The 24,460-nt window shown below is 40.0% G+C and overlaps 1 protein-coding gene across 1 annotated transcript; it reads left to right on the top strand.

The window, feature by feature from the left end:
- The first annotated feature begins 7,162 nt into the window (after window positions 1-7,162).
- RFT1 (RFT1 homolog) lies at window positions 7,163-22,700 on the top strand. Its single transcript, XM_029958354.1, has 13 exons — window positions 7,163-7,175; window positions 9,248-9,419; window positions 9,984-10,100; window positions 11,953-12,142; window positions 12,702-12,803; window positions 13,791-13,925; window positions 14,811-14,889; window positions 15,134-15,184; window positions 15,840-15,970; window positions 16,797-16,941; window positions 17,412-17,517; window positions 18,531-18,780; window positions 19,662-22,700. Exons 1-13 carry the CDS (start codon window positions 7,163-7,165, stop codon window positions 19,824-19,826), a joined length of 1,656 nt encoding a protein of 551 aa, XP_029814214.1. The 3' UTR covers window positions 19,827-22,700.
- Window positions 22,701-24,460: the final 1,760 nt, after the last annotated feature.

The raw sequence follows: 24,460 nt of genomic DNA, 5'->3' as shown, positions 1-24,460 counted from the left end.
GCATTAATGGATGACAACATTTTCTATTGTAATAGGCAAATTTTTACCCTCTGCAACTAAAACACGAACCTTCAGAGGGAGAGAGGAAGCAAAAGTGAATAGTCCAGTTGAGGCAACAGTTTGCTGCTCTTATCTTTGGGGGCTTTATTCCAATTGTGAATTTAGGCTAATATACCTGTTGCTTAAAAAAAACCACCTCAGTCACCTTCTCAACCAAATTTCAGTAATGAGAGTGGATATATAAATTCTTCTTTCTTTCAAGTTCAGACAAACTGTTGACACATCACGGTTCAGTTGTAATACAGTTACAACTTGGCTGAACAAAGGGAAATATTTTTTTTCTACTTGACTGCTTAGCACACAAACTTAGAATGATTGGCAAAGCTGGAAAAAAAAAAGGTCTTTTAGAGCAGCTTGTTAACTAAAGAAGCAAGAGTTTTACTTTACATTTCCTTAACGGACAAGGTTGGGGAAATCCCTTCCTATTGTTAGCATGACATGAGATCTTGTGTTTGAAGACTTGCAGAAAGATCTCTCATGTGATGACTAATCTCACTTGTCTTTTCTGTTTTTCTATCACCATCACTGTGATGTTTGAGGACAGCTGGTGTCCTTAGAGCTGAAGACATCCTATGTTTGTTTGTTCCATATAAGTCTACAGACTGAGCCAGCAAGGATGGCAGTGAAGCTAAACTTGGAGCAGAGTCTTATTCCTGATGAACTGAGAACAGTTGGACTTTCAAGGTGAGTTGTCTTATGACCTTGGGCCTCCTTGAGCATGAAGAGAATAGCTGTGCTTTTATCTGAAGAGAAAGATATGCAATGAAGTCATATTTTTGATTCAAATGGAGGCAATGAAGCTCAGTAGCTTGACTATATGGACATCTGGATTAGAGGCAGAGATAATTTTGGCTTTCAATATTATTTCTCTATATTGAAAAGTTATTTTTAGGTAAGGTAAAGGTAAACAGGCCTTTTGGGAGCTCTCCTTTACCCTAATTTTTAATTGAGAGAACTCTGCTGTGCACAGTGTAAGTTCTGCTTCCCATATTGCTAGTGAGTTTTTTTTTCTAATATTTCAGGTTTTTGTACTGAAAGTGAAGTTTAACTGTTGAAGGATAACATGGGATTTTCTGAAACTGAATAGGTAAACATATGCTGAGACTGTCTTTTTTAGAGATCCCTTGTTTGCCACTAAGGAATAATAGGAATCCAAAAAATGTTTTCCACTTAGCTGTAGCTGTCATGAACGCTAGAGGAGGTCCCATAAAGCAGCTGAAGGTATTTTATTCTGTCAATTTGTCACACTAATCACTGTCTTGCTGAGAGGGGTTATTTCAGTAGAGAATGAAAGTCAGCTCTCAAGTGAGATGGAAATGAATGACATGAAGACATCCCTGACTGATAATTAACTCTGATAGACAGGTGATCATGCACAATATTATATAATATCATATGAATGTAATTTGAAGGCAGTGTATGGTGACTCACAAATGCTGTATTCTCAGCCTCTGTAAGGCATTGCATTGAGTGATCCTTCCCTCCTAGATGCTGAATTACTTAGGGTAGCAAAAGCACTCATTCCATTTCACGTCAGACATCCTCCTGGTTGTAAAGTAACTCCTGCACGTCACCATCTACTTCAAAAGTCTCTCAGTGACTCGAAGAGAAGGAAGGAGAAACTGGAATATTTTTCAGGAATATCTTGCATTCAGTGCATTTGCAGAATCCAAATTCCTCTGGTGTGTATTTCAGAAGCACTTGCCAGTCGAGTCCTTCCACTGTGCATATTTTACTGTGTTCACTGAGTTATTGTCACTGATTTCAAAAGTCTTAAGGTTATTTCATGCACAAACAAATCATGCTGAGGTCAAAGTAAGTTTAATAACACTTCTTGTTGATTTCTAAAATACAGGATTATTCTCCATGAATACTTGGCAGCTGTGAAGCGTTTTAATGAACAGAGCCTTATTTCTACATGACTATTAAAGCAAACAGTGTTGGTGAGCATATGTGTTTGTATAGCTAGCAGACTTTCTGCACCTCTCTTTCAAGTACATTTTTTTTCTCAAGGGATGTAGCCTGGAGCTCATGGAATGATTTTGTAGTGTAAAAATGCCCAGCACTAGTTAGTGAAGGCTTTTCAAGTGCAAGTGCTCACAGCTGCAAAATCTTATTTCTGTAACTACTCTGGCTGTTATGTCCAGAAAACATGGCTGGCTGCTCACTAGTAATGCATTAGCACCAAAACTGCAGCAGCAAGTGTTACTGTGGGGTTAATCCTACAGAATGCATAGGAAGGAGATAAAATGTACACCTACTCACCACATTCTTTAATTCAGGCTTATAGGGTAGGATTTGGGATCTCCTACCTTCCAGAAACAGTACTGATCATAGTGATAGTTGAAGTTGTCATACCTGACATGAGCAATAAATGAAGGCAGTTAGGTTTTACAAGGTAAAAGAAACAATCCACCAGAGAATTTCTTATCAATGATTACTGCTGACATGATAAATGTTCCAAGAAGATCGGGAGCTGTTCCATTATATTTTTCTTATTTTATATATTGATAGGCTTCAAAAGCACACAGCAATTAGATAAATTGCCTATCAGTGCTCAAAGTGAGGGACTGATACGAAGCTCCCTAAGCCAGTTAAGAGACAGGTAAGACAGAGACTTAGATTGTAGCAAAAATGGCTGGAATTTCTAGCCTAAAGAAAGGCAAGACAGAAATCATCTTTTGTTGAACATATGCAAATACATACAAAGGAAATGTTTAGTATTTAGAACACATAGGACAGTAAAGATGGTGCACAGTTGATTATGTACATGTTCAAGGAATGTACAAATTTTGCAAGAATTCTAAGCAAGAGGCTTGCCAGTTCTTGTGACAAAATAATTTATTACATCCCCCAGATTAACTAACCAGGAGGTGTTTTTTGTAGATTTTTAGAATGTCTATTGAATGTTACAGATTTCTGAATTGAAGAGACCAAGAAAAGTGTAGAGCTTATTGGAAGCAGACAGCAAAACACTTGGTTTTGCTCTTCTAATCAATACATAAGATTTCTTAAAATCTGCCTAATATACTGTGAAGTATGCAGTTCAATAACTTAGCATGCTCTTTGAAAATTTAGCACTATCCAATCCTTAATATTTTACTATCTGACTTGTATATTTGCTACATTTCTTTGCCTTTCCTTTGAGTTGAACATTGGTTTGTTACATTTTACTTGTATAAAAAGTGTCAGTCTTCCATATACTTAATACATAAAATATTTCAATAAATAAAAATTCAATTCAAAAGTGAAATTGATAGGGTAATAAAAACTGGTTGATCAAATTACATATAAACAGTGCATTAAAGGCACTGTGAAAATGTGTGAGGCAAAATGAACATTACAAAGTCAAGGGCTACTCTGTAAAGCTGGGACACTGTGTTTTCAAATGTTGCATATCACAGAAAAAACACTGCTCTGCATACTTCAAAAAACCCCTTTATTCTTTCATCCCAAAGAAAGGATATAAATGAAATCCTTGCTGAACTAATAAGGCAACCAAGAAAAAAAAAATGCAAATTTTTGTTTAACCATTTAACATGCACAGGGAGATTAACTCAGTTCACAGGGCCTGGGGAATTAATCTAAAAATCCCTCTGGGGACACTCTGGTTGGAGGGAAGAAAATCTGGCACAGCAGTAGCTCCTAATGTGTCCTTAGCTGGTGAATGGCCTGTGACTCTTCTTTTTCTTCCTGCAGTTCTGCACTGAATTGGAAATGTTACATCCCCAAGCCCAGATATTGCTCTGATCCAAGAGGGGTGCTCAGAGGAGGGAGGAAATCTTAATGAGATTTAGTGCCTAGTCTGGTAAGTCTCCATGTGACTCTCTGCTTTGACCCAAACCTCCTACTTATTTCTGTGAAGGAACAAGCTTTTATATGATCAGGAACAGAGAGACAGATCTCTTCTATGCTTTCTTTTTGGGAAAAAAAAAAACAAAGAAAATTAAACCCACACTTAATGTAATTTGTCCTGTGCTGGCAAAAGACTTCTGAGCAGAACAGGGAAAATAATAATAAAAGTATTTTGCCCTTGTTAGTTAAATGGCAAAGTGTGGACTTGTAGCAGAGGCAGGGCAGTTGTGTTAAGCATCACACTACAAAGCATGGTGGGGGTGTTGTGATACGTGAGCTGTGCAGAGCCAGCTCTGTACCCACTCCTCTGCTTTACTAGAATCCACGTGTCCAGCCATGAGACAGAATCCTGCTGCAGGCCAGAGGGATGGGAAGAGCAGTGTGTGTGTATCCAGCTGTTAATGCAGTCCATGCTCTCAGGGCCTGCTGCCTTCACTGCCTCTGCCCCCAGCTGCAGAGGCACAGAGCAGGGCTGGGGGCATGAGCAGCAGCATTTGGCTGTTCCCTGGGGATGTTGGGGGTCTTGGTCTCTCTGCACTGAAGAAACTGGGCAGGGTGCTGTTGAGGGGGAAGGTTGCTCAGGCAGCACCAGGGGTTTTGAGTATTTGTTTTACTCGTTTCTAAAATTGGTCCTGACTCCAAAGCTAAAAGCTTTTTAAGCAGCTGTAGAAATCTACAGTCTTTAGCTCACAGCCTAGTCTGTCATTTTGTGTTACATCATGCACTATTCCAGGAGGTATCAGGCAGCAGCAGAGAACTGCCTATGATTTCATAGCACAGTTGATTTTCTAGCTTGATTCCTCATGGGACCTTTAAGGGAATGGAAAGCCACAAGTAAAAATGAAGAAATTAAAATATATTACTAACTCTAAACTGCAGTATTTATTTGGATTAATAATATAAAAAATTGCTGACAATCCTTTATACTGGATTTGATTTTGGTTCTGCAATGAGACTTTTGTTTTAGGACAGATAAGAAGTTAGAACTGACCAGGCTTCTTTCAAGGACTCACTGCTGATTCAATAGATTCCTGCTTTCCAGTGTCACCTTGTTGTTAATTTGGGAAATTTTGTCCTGAGGGAAATTAGCTATAATGCTTTAGCTGAAGAAGATTTCCTCTCTGAGGGAGGTGATACTATGGAAGTTCTCTAATTGCTCCAACAGGTTTTAAATTTTCAGTGTGTATAAAAGCTGTGATTTGAAATCAAAGCCCACTTTTCATCTTGAAATACCTTATTAACGGAGTAATTAAATACCCCAAGTTCCCCAGGTGTAAACACAGATTGAAGCTACTGAAACACAATGATTTTTCATTTTTTAAATTCTGAAGGAACAGTCCCAACTCACTGTAAGGCCTGTATATAAAGCTGTCTGGCCTTTTTGAACTCATTAAACTTTGGAGTAGATCGAAGGAGTTGTCTCTGATGTAGAGGTTCTGCTTACCTCTAATAACATGTTTATCCCATTGTCCCAAGTCAAGGAGTGTATGGGGACTGCTGGAGGAACATCCAGCCTAGTTTAGTTCCAGATGCAGCCTAACTTTGGAAGTCAAGATCTTTGCAGTAGTTAATCTTGCCTTCTTTGGTGTTAAGGAAAGTGAACTATTTTAGAGTATCCTGCCACAAACAGTTGCCTCAAGACAACCAAAAGATATGTTGTGATGAGACGATGCAGGAATGCTCTAAGCAGGCATTGCCTGATGTGGGAATTGGAGAGCAATTGTTTTGACTTCATATTCTCATGAAACTGTTGTGACACTGTGTGCCAGTTCAGTAACTTGGTCCTCCTTTAAGTTATACTCATTCTCAAATTATATTACTAAAAGCAAGCATTTTCTGTTGACTCACTTGTTAAGCATACTCACACACAGTTGTGAATAAAATTGATTTGACTGATAGGTCAATTTATTTTTTGAGGAGGATTTGGGGGCGCTGGTGGATGAGAGGCTGGATATGAGCTGGCAATGTGTGCTCACAGCCCAGAAAGCCAACTGTGTCCTGGGCTGCATCACCAGCAGCGTGGGCTGCAGGTGAGGGATGGGATTCTCCCCCTCTGCTCCGCTCTGGTGAGATCCCACCTGCTGTGCTGCCTCCAGCTCTGGGACCCCCAGCACAGGAAGGATAAGGAGTTGTTGGAGCAAGTCCAGAGGAGGGACACCAAATTGTTTAGAGGGATAGAGCAGCTCTGCTATGAGGAAAGGCTGGGAGAATTGGGGTTGTTCAGCCTGGCAAAGAGAAGGCTTCAGGGTGACCTAATTGTGGCCTTTCCAGGAAGGAAACTTGGAAAGATGGAGAGGGACTTTTTACAAGAGCATGGAGTGACAGGAAAAAGAGGAAATGGCTTTAAACTGGAAGAGAGTAGGTTTAGATGAGGTATTAGGGAAAATATTCTCTATTGTGAGGGTGGTGATGCAGTGGCACAGGTTGCCCAGAGAAGCTGTGGATGCCCCATCCCTGGAAGTGTCCAAGGCCAGGCTGGATGGGGCTCTGAGCAACCTGGTCGGGTGGAAGGTGTCCCTGCCCATGGCAGGGGGTTGGAACGAGATGATCTTTAAGGTCCCTTCCAACCCAGGGCATTCCATGATTCTGTGAAACACTGCTCCTGCTCTGATTTGGACCGGTGCTGTGCCACATTCCGGTCACGAGCTGGCCTGCTCTGCCTGTCGTTCGGACACAGCCCGGGCAGGCCCTGGAGCCGCCGCGGGAGCGGCCCCGGCCCGTCCCCTCAGGCCCTGCAGGGGCCGGTGCCGCCACCTGGCGGCTGAGCCCCGTCAGTGCCCGAAGGGGCCGAGGGGCAAAGCTGGTTCCTATAAAAACCCAGTTCAAGTTACAGTTGTTTCTCTTCTTTTTCCACCACCTCCAGGCTTTGCAGCTGCTTCTGTTCCGGCTTTATGAGGTGACAAGCCGAACTGTCCAACAAAACATCACTGAGCTGTCACTTCTGCCCATGGCAGACGCCTGAAAAGGTCAGACAATTGCCTCCAGTTAGCACATTGTTTTCTCGTGTTTCATTGAAGTTACCTACTTTTGTCACGAAAACGTTCATAATCAGATGGAGAAGAACATGAGTCCTTCTTACTGGAGTGTTGGTAGATGCTGGAGCGTGTCCAGAGGAGGGCAGTGAAGGTGGTGAAGGGTCTGGAGCACAAGACTTATGAGGAGAGGCTGTAGTAGGCAGCTTATAACTGATCAAAATTATAAAGGAGGCTCAGGGCAGACCTTATTAGTCTTTACAACTACCGAAAGGATGTTGGAGCCAGGTGGGTGTTGGTCTCTCCTCCCAAGAAACAAGTGACAGGATGAAACAGCCTCAAATTGTGCCAGGAGAGGTTTAGATGGGATATTAGGAAAAATTTTACAGTGAAAGGGTTCTCAAGCACTGGATCAGGCTGCACAAGCCAGAACATGCTAGAAGTCTTTTGATTTCTTCTGTCACCATTACTGTCATTAAGAAAACTCCACAGCCTGAGTTAGGGCAATATTTTTAATTGCTTTTTCCATTTGAGAAGTGGAAAACTGCTTAAAGGAAAAAGGAATGGCAATGTTTCCTCCCCTCTAGCTACAATACTCTTCTATGACTCAAAATCTGTCTCTGCAATTACCCAATGCAGATTAATTTCTCCTCTCTGTCCCCATATCCTGATCTTTACAATGGGATAATAACCCCTTTTTATTTTTTTTGTGGCATTTTTTGTTTGTTTGTTTTTGTCATAGGATACCATATATGTCTACATTTAAACATCACTTCCAGATTAGTTAAATAATGTTATTAGGAAAAATGACCAAAGGGAAAAAAAAGAAACCAAAACAAAAAACCTGGAAAACTTTACTCTGAACATTGAAGGAAAAAAGTAGTGCATGAAATGGCTCAGAGAAGGAGGGGTTTCATGCAGAAGACAATTGATGGAGAGATGGCTGCTTTGAATGAACTTGAAAAATTTTAGTTGATTATCTAGTTTCTCTTAAGACCCTGATTTAAACTGTTGCTGTTCATATTCTGTCACTAAGAAGCTGAATCAAGTAGGGCTCAGATACTTCCTGCCCCCTCCTCTAACAGCTGCTGTTAGATATGAAAAGTTTTAGCTCAACTGTAGCATTGCTAGGAAAAATGTGACCTCTGAGCTGGAAGCGCCGTGCTTTTGAAGGGAATGTTCTGTAACGTGGAAAGATACATTCTTTTTATATTTTGCTGCTTAAACGGTAATCTGAAATAGTCTGGAACTGTGCAGATTTACAATGAGCCTGAAGTCTTAAAGTCTTGTCTACTTATAAGGGTTCAAGTCACTATATTACCAAATTTGATCTGTTATGGTTAAATTGCATTGTGCTATTTGAAGGTGTGTTGGCTTTGGGGAATGGGTTTTGTGTTTGGGTGGTGGGTTTTTTGTTTGTTTGGGGGTTTGGTGGGTTTTATGTGGGTTTGTTTGGTTGTTTTTGTGGTTGTGCTGGTTTTTGTGTTTTGGTTTTTGTTTGTTTTTGTTTATTTATTTTCCGGTTTCATTGTTGTTGTTTGTGTGTGTGTGTGTGTAGGGTTTTTTGTTTGTTTCGGTGTTTGTTTTTTTTTTCTTCTCCACAGAATGAAATAAGAACCTTTCTTGGTCCTGCAGCAAGTGTGTTTTACCTCTGTTTCAGCTGCCTTTCTCCTTAGAGTCAGGGAAGGCTGGAGGGTTCACCCTCAAGTTAGAAAGGGACTGATGGAACTCACGCAGAGATTTTTTTTTCAGAAATCTCTGGAAAAAACAAACAGCACTTATCTGAAATTACTATTTACCAGGGTATCTCCTCCCCTAAGCCAGTGTGGAGTTTAGGGGTGGCTTTGGAGGGACACCTGCTTGGCTGGCGCTTAGTTTTGGCACCGGCGGGTGCTTGGAGCTCCTGGACCGTTCCCAATTTGTCCCGAGCGCCGCCGGACCGGCCACTCCCCTCCTGCCTCATCCCTCCCTCACCCCATCGCGGTGCCGGGGCGTCCATGTCCCTCAGCCTTCGCCATCCCCGTCCCGGCGGTGCCCCCTAGCCCCATCGCATGCGGGGCGTGCCCCCTCAGCCCCATCGCCGGTGCCGGGGCGGTGTTCCCCTCAGCCCCATCGCGGGTCCCGTCCCGTCCGGGGCGTGTCCCCTCAGCCCCATCGCGGTCCCGTCCCGTGCCGGGGCGGTGTCCCCGCGGTGCTGCCGTGGCCGGGCGGGTGCCCCCTGGCGTCTGCGTGTGTGTGTGTGTGTGGTATTCGGATCCGGATCGCGACGCTGCGCCCATTTTCCTGCGGCGGCCGGGAGATGGCGGGCAGGACGTGCTTCCGGTCAGACGCCCGCTGGCCTCGTTCAGCGCCCTGCTGAGTGCGGGGCACGCCTCAACCTTCTCCTTCTCTTCCTCCTGTCTTGCGGCGTGCCCCGCAGGTGTTTCCCGTGCGGCTTCTTCCACAGGTGCTGTTCCGGGTGGTCACCTTCGCGCTGAACGCCTTCACGCTGCGCTACCTCTCCAGGGAGCTCATCGGCGTGGTCAATGTCAGGTGAGGAGGAGGAGGCTGAAGAGCCCCCGGGCAGGCGGCCCGTGCCCCGCATCCGACCCGCTGGTCCCCGGACATCCTTGAGGCACCCCCAGGAGGGCTTTGGGACGATGCTTGTGGGTGCTGGATCTCGGCTCCGTGGTCTGTATAGTGTTGCCTGTAATGCTCTGCATAACGCTGTTTAATCTGCTTTTGGGTTTGATCATTTAATGCTTCCGCAGTTCTGTTTTGCCCCGAAACACTGGTAGCACTGGCCTGTTTTCCCTGTTTAAACCATCACCTTGCAAAGGAAAAGCCAGACACAACATGCTGTTCCCATAGGATACACCTTGTCTCTGCATTTCTGGTTTGTACCATGTATTCTTGCCATTCGAGTAATCATGTGCAATTACTTTACCTCTTTTTCTTTCTTTTTTTTTTTTTTGGAAGAGGTGGTAATTTAGCTCATATCACCATGTTTGCATACCTGTCTGTTGTGCAGTCCTGTGATGCTACTGCATGAAGGATTTTAGTAGTATGTAAAGAAATAGTTTTCTCTTTTTTTTTTTTCCTTCTCACCCCCTTTAGGCTGACTCTGCTGTACTCCACAGTTGTCTTCCTCGCCAGGGAAGCGTTTCGCAGAGCTTGTTTGAGTGGAAGTACAAAGAGAAACTGGACCAAAACAATTAATCTCTTGTGGCTGACGTAAGATACCTCTAAAAGTTTACTTCTTTAGAACTTGTTTCTAATTCTTGTCTGAGAGCTCACAGAATGAGAGGAAGTGTTTATTTACTAAGGTAATTATTTTATCACTGAGCATTTAGAAGCCATAGTCTTGTTTCAGGACTGATGCAGGAAGCTGGTCAAGACTGTTGTTTTAGCAGTTATGGACTAGATTTCTTTTTGGAGCATGTGGGAAAGTGCATTGCCAAAGGTGTTATCAGGAGCCATTTGTTCTGTTGCTTGACTGGAGTTCCATTTACATTGTAGCTGTTGAAGGAAAACCCTGTTGCACAAATACAAAGTCTTTTTTTTTTTCTTCCTCTGCCTGCTCAATCTTGCTCTTATATTACCTGATGCACATTTGTGAATTTGCTTTAGATATCTCCCCCCTCCCCCGACCAAGTTTTGATTCTTGAGCCCTGATGTTGATTAATGGCAGGCAGCATAAATATTTGGGTAGGAGAGGTGTGAAAAGGTCAAAGAAAGAGTCGTTGGAATTAAAAAACAGGGAGGAAGTAGAACAACTGCTTTCAGCTGTTTATAGCAGAACAGCTTAAAGTCCACGTGATGCTGCAGCCAGAGTGTGTAATCACACATTGCAGCAAAATGGATTTTATGACTTATTTCTCTCTTCTGGCTCCTGGATACATTCTCTCTTCCTCTGCTCTTTCCCTCTGTCAGCTGTAGCTGCTGTGCAGACACAGTTAAGTGGGTTGGGAAGTAAATTTACTTGCTTGATACAGTGGGAGACTACTCTTGCATGATAAAATAGTACATTAGGGCACCCTAATGAGTTTTCCTGGAACCACCCAACTATTAATTGGCTCTGACCCAGAAGTGAGGAGTTATTTATGGTCATCTGCATCCATTTATAAGGAAGAGAGATTGTCCCCTTCAGGGATAGGTTTAATACTAATATTTAAAATGCAATAATTCTGTTCTCTTAACTGTATTATACTCAACTTTCTACTGTGTGACAGTCTTTCAAATGGGCTTTAAATGACAGAAATACATTAACTGTATGCATCTTTTTTTTATTTAAATTTTTCTTTGTAGAGAAGTGTAACTTCCAATGAAAAGCAGCTTTCATGAACCATCTGAAATATGTCTTAGGAGTTCGATGTCAAGTACCTTATGGGTCTGATAATGTGAGGGTCAAATAGATCTTGCTCCAGTGATGTAAAACTTTGTTCACTCTGCCAGAAGCTTTGTGTTCCTGAAGCAGTGTCAGCAGAAGGGAATGCATGTCTGCTCTCCTGTGCCTGGCCTGGTTTTTCAGCTGCACTCCTGATGGAGGTGGCTCTGAGCAGAGCACAGTGAGTTGGCACACCTGAGGGGCACACAGGCATTTCCTCATGCTCGCTCTGGTGTTGTTCTCTGGAGAATCATTGATTTCTGGAAGAGTGAAATTAGCAATTGGAGTGGTGGCATCTTTATCTGTTAGAGCAAGATCCATCAAAGCTTGTCTGACAGACCCCTGGTAAACACAGACTGTACATTTGCAGCAGTGAGAATTTGTGGTGTTCTGCAGGCTGATGTGGGATGTCAGAACTGTTTGGTCCTAGGGCACAAGAATGCAGATATTTGACCTTATGTTAGGCTCTTAAGTAGAAAATAGACAAGTGAGAAAAATGTTGTAAAGAGTGACATAAAGATGTTCATTAAAACAAAAAAGAATGCATTCTAGGTATAGTAATAACAGAAATTAATTCATTGGGGTCTTTTTTTTTTTAATCATTGTGGCCATATGTAACATTGTGATCTAGTTTTCTTCGATTTTTTTTCCCTGCTGAAGTAACATTTGTATTAATTAGTTTTTATGTTACCTTTTTAGAGTCCCTCTTGGTGTTTTTTGGTCTGTTTTCTTGGGCTTAGTCTGGCTACACTTGCTCGAAGTCCCTGATCCTTCTGTGGTTCCTCATTATCAGGCTGGTGTGGTGGCATTTGGCCTTTCTGCAATCATTGAACTTCTGGGAGAACCATGCTGGGTTTTAGCACAAGCTCATTTGTTTGTGAGACTCAAGGTTAGTAAAATACATGGGGGGGAATTTTCTTTCTGTAGAAAAGAATGTATAACTGACCTAGATCTTTTGATATTCAAGCATATAAACCCCCCCATGTGTCCTGTTTAGTAGTGTATGGCATGGTTGTAACATAGAGATTTGTAACCATTCAAGCAAGCAAGTTGGTTTATTTAGAAATTATCACATTTGAGATCATTAACTGCTTAATCACAAGTTTTAATTGTGAGAGGCACACTGCTTCCACAAGTCTGCATTTCAATTGATTGTTGGTATAAAACTGTGGAATGTAGCAATTGAGAATAGTCTCAGGCAAAGATTTCTCTCTTCTATCCCACACAAAGGACTGAGAAAGTGCAATGGAGGAGTTGTGAAATGGAAGAATAGAAAATTTACAGAGAAATTACGATTTAAGCTGGCCAGCTCAGCAGGAAGAAACTCTGTGATAAAGTCACACTGACTTTAAAAGTCTTACATTGCTACATAAATTCTATGTGTTAAACTAATGTATTTTAAAGTTGTGTATGTGGCAGAAAATAACTCTGTTTTCTCTTTCTTGAAGGTAATTGCTGAAAGCCTTTCAGTGGTATCAAAATGCATTTTGACGGTTACTTTAGTAATCCTTTATCCTCAGTGGGGCCTTTATATTTTTGCCTTGGCTCAGGTAAATTTTCTGCGTTTTCACTCACCTGAATTTTTATTTGCCTTTGACATTTAGCCTGTTAAAGAACTTTGGGAAGCTGAGGGGAAAAAGCTCCTGGGAGGTTTAAGATTTAGCACCTGTATTTAGTATTTTCCTGATACTTGGTATTGACTTGGTGCCTTGAGCAGTTTAATGGAGGTACAAGGAAGGACCTTCTGCCTGTGAAGGCACATTTTGCACATAAAGTTATGTTATTCTGTGTAAGCTTTATGTGGACTCTTTTTCTTAATGAGTTACACCTTCTAATGCCTGAAGACTCTGTTCCCCATCTGGCTTCAGAATTATTAGACTTTGGATTCTACCCTGTAGAAGACTAATCATGTGCAACTTTATCAGCCTGTACCACCAACCTGTATCACCTTATCAGGAGGTGCTAATCGTGTGCAATATATTCAGGTTAAAATTTTTTCTTTACTACAGTGAAGAAGGGAGATATTGGCACCTGAAAAATAGAGTTGTGGCCTGTATGCTGTCAGTTCACCTAGAAATAAAAATGTGATCCACTGCAGATGTGGACAGCAGGTTATTTTTAATTTTGTTCACTTTTTGCAGTGGCTGTAGTAGGTGCCTCATAACTGATGGAAGATGGAAATGATTCTATAAAGTAAGAGATGTAGGCAGTAGCTACTCTGTCAGTTTGATTTTTGGTTGAGTGAATAATTGCTTTGTAATTGGATTTTAAATAATCATTCTCAAAATGCTAAATAAGACATGAAAGTTAGCAAAGGACTATGATAACCTACAGTTTTAAAAAAAAGAGAGATCAATAGCATTCTTGAGAGGTGTTAAAATCTTTACCTAGTTTAATATTTGACAGGAATAAGAACTACTTATATTTTCTTTCCACTAAATTTGCAACTACTATGTAATTCTAGCATGTAAATCTACATTTGTAAGTTAATTTTATATCACTCTTTGTTTTTTGTCTCTCCTTCCCAATCTTTCCAGCTTTTATATGCCACTGTTCTGGTAATGTGCTATGTAACTTATTTTGTGATGTTTTTGGGATCACCTGAAGCAACAAAAAAGTCATTTCCAGTTGCTAGAGTGAAAGCTCTGTTACCTAACTTTGTGGAAGATGAGGTAGGTTGCACAGTTTTTCTTGATTTCCCTCCCTTAAAAATCTTTTGTTTTGAAAATTAGTTTGAGACAGCAGAGTTAATTGACTGATTTGGGGAATATTTCTGCACTGTAGAAGATATGGCAGGTTAAAGAAAAAAAATTACATAAAAGTCCTGTTTGTAGTTTGTATTAGTAGAATCCTTGTTAGAAAAATAAGCTCATAACAGCAAAGAGTTTGTTGTTGCTGACTTGGTTTGTGCAAAGATATTTAAAAAACGTGAACTGGAGACAGAACATCTGCACTGTGCAGGGTATTGCTGGACCTGAGGCAGGAAAGAAGCCAGAACCATTTTACCATGGATTTTGGTACTTTGACCACATAACCATGGTGCTACACAGCATCCTACAGGTTCTCAAATCTCTCTCAGACAAAAATGAGGCAAAGGAAGAATGAAAAGCTGCAGCAAGGGAGGCAACGTTTTGAAAAGATTTACAGATGGAAAAGATAAAGGTGGTTCTTGGATGCAAGACTTATGGGGACAGTTTGAAGAGCAGTTAGCACTTTATACCTGCAGTGAAGGTGAAGTTATACTGGCATGCTAAACAGCATAGATGTGGCTTTTTCTGGTCTCTAATTACTATTTTCTGTTGAAAGCTTTTTTGAGTACTTTATCTGCAACAACAGTTCTTTTCAGCAAGGGAATAAGCTTTTGCCAGATCAGAGTGATGTTGGTCCTTGAATTTAGCAATATTTTCAATAATATTTGAGATTGTTAGAAACTGTCTCACAGTGGGTTTCATCATCACTCCAGTTAGAGCTTGCCTGGAGTATTGCACTGGCTTTGTATTTTCTGTTTCTACTCTGTAGGTTCAGTCATGTTTATTACATTTCAGTATTTTTTGCAGACCTTTGTTAACTGGAAGGAAGCACGTTTGACCTGGAGTTTCTTCAAACAATCCTTCTTGAAACAGATTTTGACAGAGGGTGAGGCTTTCCATGTAATCATGGTGGGGAAGGGCTTGTGAACACTCCTTACAAAATGGACTTAGAGCTTCAGAAAGCCTGGTGGGGTGGGGGGAGGCAAGGGACTGTCAGAGATTGTCACCAACCAAATGAACCAGGTTCCATTTGACTTAGTCTCTTAAATACTTACTATTGGAAATACCAGAAGAAGTATTGGGAAATATTTAGGGACTTGTTCTCAAGTGTTTTGTTTTTGAACTTACAGGTGAACGATATGTGATGACTTTTTTGAACGTGTTAAATTTTGGAGATCAGGGTGAGTGTGATGGTGCTGTGGAATGGTGGCAGAGTTTTCTTGGTCACTGCTCTGAAGATGGTTCTGGAAATGACTTAAAGTATTTGAAGATAATTTGAAAACCTGGGAATATTTCAAAGCCTTTGTGACTTTTGAGATACATTTCAGAGAATGATTGATATAGATAGAGAAAAGAATTTGATTTAAGATCACAGAAACATAGAATGGCCTGGGTTGGAAGGGACCTTAAAGATCATCTAGTTCCAAGCTCCCTGCTGTAGACTTGGATAACTGTCATTAGATACATATCATTCTCTTCTTCTGTATCCATAAATCCTTATCTTCCTGTTCTCATTCAGTGAATTTATCAGGATCCTCCTAATTCCTCTCCAGTAAGGAATAAGAATTTTCAACCTGGTTTGGTACTGTTGTTAGATTTATATCTGCAGCTGATGCTTTTGTCCTCCTTTGCCATCTATGAGCCAGCCTTGCAATTTTGAGCTGTGGTGCTGTGACTGTCAGAATCTTTAGAAAACACTGCTACAGTGTTGCACTGAAGTCCATTTATTTTCTCTTTGTTTAGTGGAGATTTTAATAACAACATGAATTCTAATTTAACGACTTGGAATTAAAATGCATCTAAAAATTAAGGATTGCTGCTATTTTTGTTTTCAAGGTGTATATGATATCGTGAATAATCTTGGTTCACTGGTGGCCAGGTTTATCTTTTCGCCTATTGAGGAGAGTTTTTATGTCTTTTTTGCTAAAGTGTTGGAAAGAGGGAAAGCTGTAAAGGATCAGAAGCAGGTGAGTTTATTTGGGATTGATTACATGTCAAATGCTTGATTCTTGTTACAGATAAGTTGCATCACAAAAGTGTGACAGAAATGTGTGTTTGAATTTGAGTGTTGAGGCTGTTAAAATTGAAAAGTTCAAGTGGAGAACAAAAATGTCAAGTGAGGCTGGACCAAAAAAAGAGATGAGAATAGGTAAAATGCTAATGAAATAGAAATTAAAATATGCAGTGATGTAGTATTGCCTTGTGCCAATGAAGTGAACATCCTCTCCTCCAAACTCTGATGTAAAACCTGCTGTACTGTGTATTTCCATTATTTAAATAATGAAATCATACTGTTTCTATTAAATAAATTCTTGATATACTTGAAAATATCAAAAACTGTTAAGTAGTGTTTCTGGAGAGTGCGATTTTGGGAAGGAAATATTTGTATTTTTCTTGCACTTTTGGATTGTATATGGAGAATTAATGAATAAGAGCTTTGCTGCACAGACTAATTTTCCTGATCAGTCCTGTGGTAATCCTGCTACTTGCACATCAGCACACAGTTCAGTCCTGTGCTTCAGGTCATTGGTGGGCTAAGAGAGGTATATATATGTGTATATTTTATATCCAATGTATCTGATATTTAATCTGGAAAAACAATGGGATAATAAATATATTAAAAAAACGTTCCAAGTTAACACCATCTGTGTGGGTAATTCAATAACCAAGGATAAGTTTCACACCTTTTTACACCGTGCAAACTAATTCATTTTTTCTGTGAAGCAGCATTTCTGTGTGAAGATGACCATGACATTGATTCTGGTTCATGTCAGTGGCTGCATTTTTTTTCAGGATGATGTTGCTATGGCTGCAAATGTATTGGAATTGCTGTTGAAGCTTGTGCTCCTGATTGGCCTTACCATCACTGTTTTTGGCTATGCCTATTCTCAGCTGGCTCTGGATATTTATGGAGGCTCAATGCTCAGTTCAGGAACAGGTAAAGATTTATAGAGCTGGCAAAAAAAGCCATTCCTTTAAAAAGAGAAACTGCAGCTATTATGAATTTTTTGGTAAATCAGCAGATTTTTTTTCCTGTAAAATTCCTATTGAAATCTGTGACTAAGCTCATTGAAATCCAGAATTTGTGCCTTTGTAAGACTGTCTTTAACAAGTAGTCCCTTAAACTAAAATATGCTGAGGACCTCTAATGAAGTATTATGAAACTTGGGGCTCTACCCTCTTACAATATCACATTGTTGAAAAACAGCATTTAAAGGATTATTTGACTAAGCCATGATGTACAATTGCTGACTTCAGCTGTTTAAAACAGAAAAACCCCATACAACAAATGGGACCCAAAGAATTAATATTTTTAGCACAGAAACAATAATACTTTTTTTTTAAATATCACTAAACTACATAATGGTCAAGGAATTTATCTGTTTATCTTTGTGACGTGTTTTTTAGGTCCAGATCTCCTCCGGTGTTATTCGTTATATGTCCTCTTTCTTGCTGTCAATGGAGTAACAGAATGTTTTACATCTGCTTTGATGTGCAAAGAAGAGGTGGACAGGTAGGAAACTGTCCCCAGAATATTCCTGTTAATTTATTTGTGCTGACCTGATAAAGAAATTGGTGCTTTTGAAATCAGCATGATAATATCCTGCCCCACTGAAAAGCAACTCCTGGTTAGGCTGTCTACATGTAGATTTAGATGTAGAACCTTTGGCAAATGTTAAAATGTTTGGGTAAAAAGGTCAGAAATTAAGAAATGCAGGTTGTTAAATTAGCTTTCAGTCAATCACTAACTGGGAAAGTAATTTAAGTGTGTGTTTTCTGTACAGATGAGCTGGAAGCTATACTTTTTAAAACAATTATTTGACTTTTTAGAACTTTGCAACTATTAGAACTTTTCATGTACAGTTACTGTATATACACTTGGGAGTGGTCTAAATTGTGGATGTGAATTCAGTGGTTTATGTACTTTGTAGGAGGTTGGATTAGATGACCTCCTGAGATCCCTTCCAGCTGGGATTATTTCTTGGTTCTGTGTTCAGGCTGTCCCTGATGTGGCCCTTCCAAATTAATTTCAGTGAGGTCTATTTTCCACAACCAAAGTCGGATCTTTTTTGACTTTGCAAGGGCTGCTTTCATGATCCCTTTAAAATGTGAACTTGTTTTCCAAGCCATTGTTTGGAGCAAAAACTAAATAAAGTGCCATTTTTATGTTGTTGAGCATTTATTGTCTTTAATACATTCCTAAAATAAAGTAGCAAAAAAATCCACAGGTTTTTACATTACTAATGATGGTTACTAAATTTTGCTTTCTGAAATGTGTTCAGCTGATTAGTGAAATAGAATTTCCTTCACATAATGAAGTTCTTGGTTTAATTTGTTTGGTGCATTTTCCGTTCTTTCAGGTATGTCTTTTAACATCTCACTTCTCAAATTTATCTTCTCCTCTAGAAGATAAGAGAAATTCTGTTCCTTATTGTAGAAAATAAAAGATCATCAGTAAAGGAATGCTGTAACTTTAGGCAATGCTAAATTGTTTCTTTTTTTGTTTGTTTGTTTGTTTTAACCTAGGTACAATTTTGTTATGCTGGCCCTGTCCTTCATATTCCTGTGCATCTCTTATTTCCTGACCCACTGGCATGGCAGCATAGGCTTCATCCTTGCCAACTGCTTTAACATGGGCATTCGAATCGCTCACAGCACCCACTACATCTATGATTACTTCAAGGAAAGCACTTACAGGCCTCTGACAGGTTTGCTTCCCTCTCCCTTTTTGGTGCTGGTTTATATCATCAGTGGAGTCATCACTGGTTTCTCAGAGGTGAGCATCTTTCTCTTCCCTTTCGCTGTGAATGTGAGTGTCAAATGACTTTTGTGTCCACAGGCAGAGGAAAACATTAAGAAAAAAGGGTAGGCCAGAAGGTTTCCATTGCAAGCAAGGCAAGATATTATATTAAGAGATTTAATCTTGGATACAAAGTTATCTCTGCCACCTGTACAAGGTGTGTCTGACAAGTGAAATAAATTTTAAAACATTTCTGCTGTCTGTAGGTAAATGTGTCCTTAGTTATTAGTAACTGAACTTTTGCAGTAGCACAAAAAAAAGCCTATTAAAAATTCTGTAGTAAAAAAGTGATAAACAACCAAAACCAGAACAGAAACAAAAATTCCTTAGAGCACATTTATCACATTTATTCAGACTACAAGATGGTAATTGCATAGACAAAGTATTACAGAGATGGTAGCTTTTCAATGTGCAAAAATTTGACAGCTTGAAAATCCATTATGCCTGAGAAGGGAGAGCTTTATATTTTGGCATGGGAGATTTCCAGTTTTGTTAGAAAATAACCTAATATGGTGCTGCAAAGTAGCAGAACTGCATGATAGAACCACAGAGTTGTCATATCATCTCGATTAACGATTTTTCTGCATGCCAGATAGTAGGAGCTTTTACTTTTTATCATTTAACAGATATCTACTGAATGCTTATTTTTTGTTGACAGAATTTTCTTAAGAGAAAGCAAGTGTTGTGCCTCCTAAAGGTGACTTTACTGTAGGGTCAGTGCATGTGGCCAATCCACACTCACCGTGATGGTGGCGTAGCCTGATCAAGGGAGGTGTTGGGCCTTATTTTTTACTGAGGCAGTAAATTTATTTTGTGCTGACTGGTTTTCCTGCAATTGCTTGTTTCCTGTGTTGCAGGTGTTCTTCTGCTGTGATAAGGGGTGGATGGCAAGGCTGATCCACATCGATGTGGGCTCTCTGTGCTTTGCAGCAACCGTTGTGACGATGTTCTGCACAGAGACCAAGCTGATCCACTTTGTGAGAAGCCAGTTCCTCTCCCGGTATTTGAAGAAAGGAACATGACATGCTCCTGTGCAGAACAGTTCTTGTATGTGCTTGCAGTAAAGGGATGTATTTTTTTCCATAAGATCTGTATGGGAAAAAGGTTTCCATACGTGTTTGGAAGCACTGATATTGGAGTGGCAATGTAGAAGATTGAATATTATTTTGTCTTCTGAACTGATCAGTATAGTGAAAGAGAGATGAGTAATTTTCTCTTTATTCACTATTATTTTCCAAGCTTTTCTTCAAACAGCCTCATGGGTAATGAATGAAGATCTAAGATGCACCTTCTGACATAACCTGGCTGACAGACTTCACGTAGAGAGCTCCTGTTCCTGCCAGTGGGGAGTGTGTGTGTGAAGGCATGACGTGGTTTATATCATAAGGTGTACTTAAGAATGCCCTTATTTGGCATGGAGGGGCTGCTTAACTGGTGAGAAAATGATCTGACCAAAACAAAACCCAAAAAACCCCACACTAAACCCCATTAAACAAAACAAAAGCTGAGGAAAACACTGGGACAAGGACCAAAAGCAATGTGAGTGTTGCTGGAGCAGGACACAGTGTGGTGCAGGGGGATTGAGTTGTCAGTGTTTTGTAGTGTAAGGCAGGGACCAGAAAGTCCTGACGTTTACAAGTGAATCAGTGGAATGCACAGCGTGTGTCCGTGCTGGCTCTGGGGGATTATTGCACTCAGCATATCCCTCATTTCTGAGGGCATTGATTAACTTGTCAAAAATACTCTGAAGCCTCAGCTGAAAGGAGAAAGAGGGTTTGAGCAGTGTCTTGTAGGAGGTGTTAAGTACAATCACACTAATGCTGAAGTTCCAGAAGGTTAATCATAAAACTTTCTTCTTTCGTTCCATTGTTTTTTGGTTTTGTCTGAGATTTTAAAGGCCAGCATGAACACATGTCTTAATAAAAATTATTTTGTTTTATCTGTAAAAAAATCTGAATGTTAAATATATTTATTAAGATTTTTTACAAGGGTTTATGAATATTTAGGCTTTCTTTATTGGGTAGAAAATACTTTTCCTTGCAACATTTTCCTCACATCTTGTTCAGTCTTAACCTTCAGGTTGATTTTTGTTTGAATTGTTGAAAACTTGGGCATTCAACAGTTGCAAAATTTGATTTTAGGCTGCTGGTTTAGGTTTAGTAATGGTGTATTTTATTGCTGCTCTAAGATCAGAATTTGGCAGCTTCAGAATGTAGAAGGGGCAGGTTTATAATGATCAGTGTTCCCTCTGCAGTGTTTGGACGGCCCAAAAAGTGTCAAACGGTGAAAAATGTCTGCTCAGACGTGTACAGGTGAAAGCTTTTAGTTTAATTATGTAGCAACTCTGCAGATCCTCTGCTTAAAAATAATAAATCACTGTAATGACACTGTGGAGTTCATGCAGGTGACCACAGTGCTCAGGGTGAAAGGCTTTCTGGTATCGGGGCCTTCAACTTGCTAATCAGGAATATTTTCTCAACTCTGGTAATTCCCACTTGGAAAATATTGCCAAAGAAACTCAGTGTGGGAATTTGGTGATTGAAAAATGATCCCAGAGGAGCCAAAATGTAAGAGTGGGAGGGAAAGGTGCACATCCTCAGCTAAGGGCAGTGTCTCTGTTGCCTGGCTGGAAGGGAGTAGGTAGAGACTTGCTGATTCTTCTAAAACTGTTATAAAATCCATCAAAATAAAACAAACTCTACGTTATTCTGTCCTGTTAATTGAGTTTGGTGGTTCTTTGCCTTTTAAATTTTTCTCTTCTGAGTGGTCTTGCAGCTTTTTTTCTCCTTTCTGTCAGATATGGACTTTGTTTTGAAGTATAGCTCCATATGTTGCAAGAGGGTTTAAACTGCTTTATTATAAATTGTTCAGTTTCTTTTTCTTTACTCCTTCATAGTACAAAAAAATCAAGACAATTGAACCTATGGACTGTTTTTTAGGGTATGTCTTTGGGACCTTACTGTGGAAATAATTCAGTCTGTACAGTGAATTTTTGTAACTGCTTGGAAGGAGATATTTTGTATAGCCCTGCACTTGAAGTGCTTTGGAGATTGAAGAACTTTTCATGCAAAATGAGCTTGAATTCCTACTGCCTTGTCTAGTCCTACAGTCCAGCTGGACACTGATAGTACTTCTGCTACTTACAGTATCATAACTAGGGTGATGTGAGATCTCACTGTTCAAAGGGCTGTCTAGTCTCATAAATCTTTTTTTTAACATAAATGCATTGTATGCATTTAAAGACAAGTTAGATTTTTAAAGCAATTTGTTTTATTTCCTATTGGAAGGGCTTACAAGTGTCTCTTGCATCTCAAATGAGTGCAATTTCATGTGAATCAGGAAGACATTTAAGGTGGCTTAATGATTGCTCACTTGCAAATTAAGGACCCATTCCTCATTTGAGCATCATCTGTAAGCAGTTCAGTAATGGTTGACTGGGTTTTGTGATGTGGGATGTTTTATTTTTAATATATTTTATGTGGCAGGAAACTGCAAGGAGAGTCGGGAAGTAGAGCCCCATGAAGCTATCTCCTGGTTTCTTATTTATCTGTGTGAGCCTTAATGTGACAGCTGTTAATTGCTTTATTGGTAAAGCAGTAAACTGTCAGACTCAGGGACAAAGCTGAGATTGAACTTGACCATGTTTCCCTTTTGTTCATAGTTCTGTTAGTCTGTTTAAGGCACAAATGTCTAAAATTTCATGAAACTGTTTTGCAGTGTTCTGAAGTCTTTTAGTTCAAGCTGAAGGAGAATTAAAAAGTTTTCTTTGTAGAAAAAGTGATGACTCTATGGTTTGTGATGTGTTTTTCTTACTGGTTGGACGAGTGACTTCCAAAAAACTGTAAAATATAATGGTTATATAATAAGGTAACACCAAATAAAATTTATTTCCTTTACATTTTGTTTTTGTCTTCCACTTGAGGATTATTGGAGTTTTAGTTGTGTCTTTGGTTGCTGATGCTTGGTTTGTATTTTCTAGGATATTTTATGTATAAATTCATTTATCAGCCTAAACCTACACACCGTTTCCTAACACACACACACATGAGCAAACACACAGATGAAATATGCTGTGCTAGTTTTGTAAGAAGTGGCATCATTATAGTCACTCTTTTCCTCTTTGTTTCTGTCAAAATGTTTGTTTGTATGGATTAGAATCACTAAGTGCCTTTGTTTGCCTTTACAATGCATTGTTGTGATAAAAACTGTTTCAATGGCCAGGAATAAATCTGATATTTAATGAAGTTTGTTAGTGGAATTGGACTGTGACTGGCAGTGCTACTGTTGGGAACTAACCAATTAACCAATTGTTCAAATATTTTTTTTCTAGTATGGTAAATGTTTTATTTGTAAAGAAGTAGGGCAGGGGGAGCACCTCTTTAGGAAAAGAAATTAGGAGTTAAAGTTCTACCTTAATGCTTTAGCAGGCACAAAAGTAATAAATGTAAGCTTGAATGTTAACCACAATTTGGCATCCAAAAGGAATGTTGATTCTTAGGGGGTATGAAGGATTAGGAGTGTGAGTACCTTGAGGTCAGCTGGTCTTAATTCCCTGGTTTCTGGATAGTGTTCCTATCTAAACTGTGAAATTCTTTTTGTGGACTTCATATTTTTGCTGTTTGAACGTCATACTTTTTTTTTTTCCCTTGCAGTTTAATTACCTTAAAGATAATGCAAAGAGAGGATCTGAGGCTTTTTGAACCCTGTCAGTGCATCAATGGATCTGCTGAGATGTAATGGTTTTGTTCAGCACAAAATGCATAACTCATCTGCATTCTGATAGTGCTGTGGAAATGGAATTTGTTTTCATTATGAGCTGAAAATGAGGTTTGGAGCTCTGCACATCTGATGTACAGCTGGGCCATGGAAGCTGAGTGCAGGTTTGCTCAAAAGCGTTGGCAGCTGGGGGTTCTAAGGAAAACACTGATAGGAAGTGCTTATCTCCACTGCAGTTTGGATTGCTTCCATGGAAAGATGTTTGTTCTCCTTGTTTGTGGATCTGAGCTGTGGCTCATGCACTGCCTTGCTGTGATGTAGAAGGAGGAATGAGCCCTTCTCAGTTGGGGTGTCTGTAACTGCACAGCTGCCATGGGGGGAGTTGTTCACCCAGTGTGATCAGTGTGAGCTTCTGTGGGCAGCCAAGGGAGGATTTTCTTCTTATAGTCGTGGGGAAAGGTAAAACAGCTCTGGTTTTTGCTTTGTCAGACTTCCTGTTTAGCTGTGGTAAGTGAGCCTCTGGCAGAGCTCTGTGTGTTGATTTACTGGCCGGGTTTTGTGGTTTACAGATAATCTGTGTTCAGTGTCACTTAGTTCCAGAGCTCTGTGCCATCCCACTGATCTGAGACAGTGGAAAGGAATGTAACCAAGAAAACAGATGTGCTATATCTGTGACCCACTTAATAATGAAAGCTGTGCCAAGAAGAAAAAAAAAACCTGGGAGAAATAGCAGTCCTTAAACACAGATAAGGTGTATGAGTAGTTGTAATCCACTAGTAAACAAGAATCATGTTTTGTTCCTTGAGAAACACTTTGGAGAGGCTGCTCTAAAACGGGAAGGGGTGACAGAGCTTGGGAGAAGATTGCAAGGTTTAGTTTAGTTCTTCATGTTCTTGAATACAGGAAGATTTCAGACTCTTACAGCCTCCTGGGAGAGGGG

The sequence above is a fragment of the Manacus vitellinus genome, unplaced genomic scaffold (genome assembly GCF_001715985.3).
Source record: "Manacus vitellinus isolate BGI_N305 unplaced genomic scaffold, ASM171598v3 scaffold_14_pilon, whole genome shotgun sequence".
NCBI classification, from domain to species: domain Eukaryota; kingdom Metazoa; phylum Chordata; class Aves; order Passeriformes; family Pipridae; genus Manacus; species Manacus vitellinus.
This window is presented reverse-complemented; position numbering and strand designations above follow the sequence as displayed.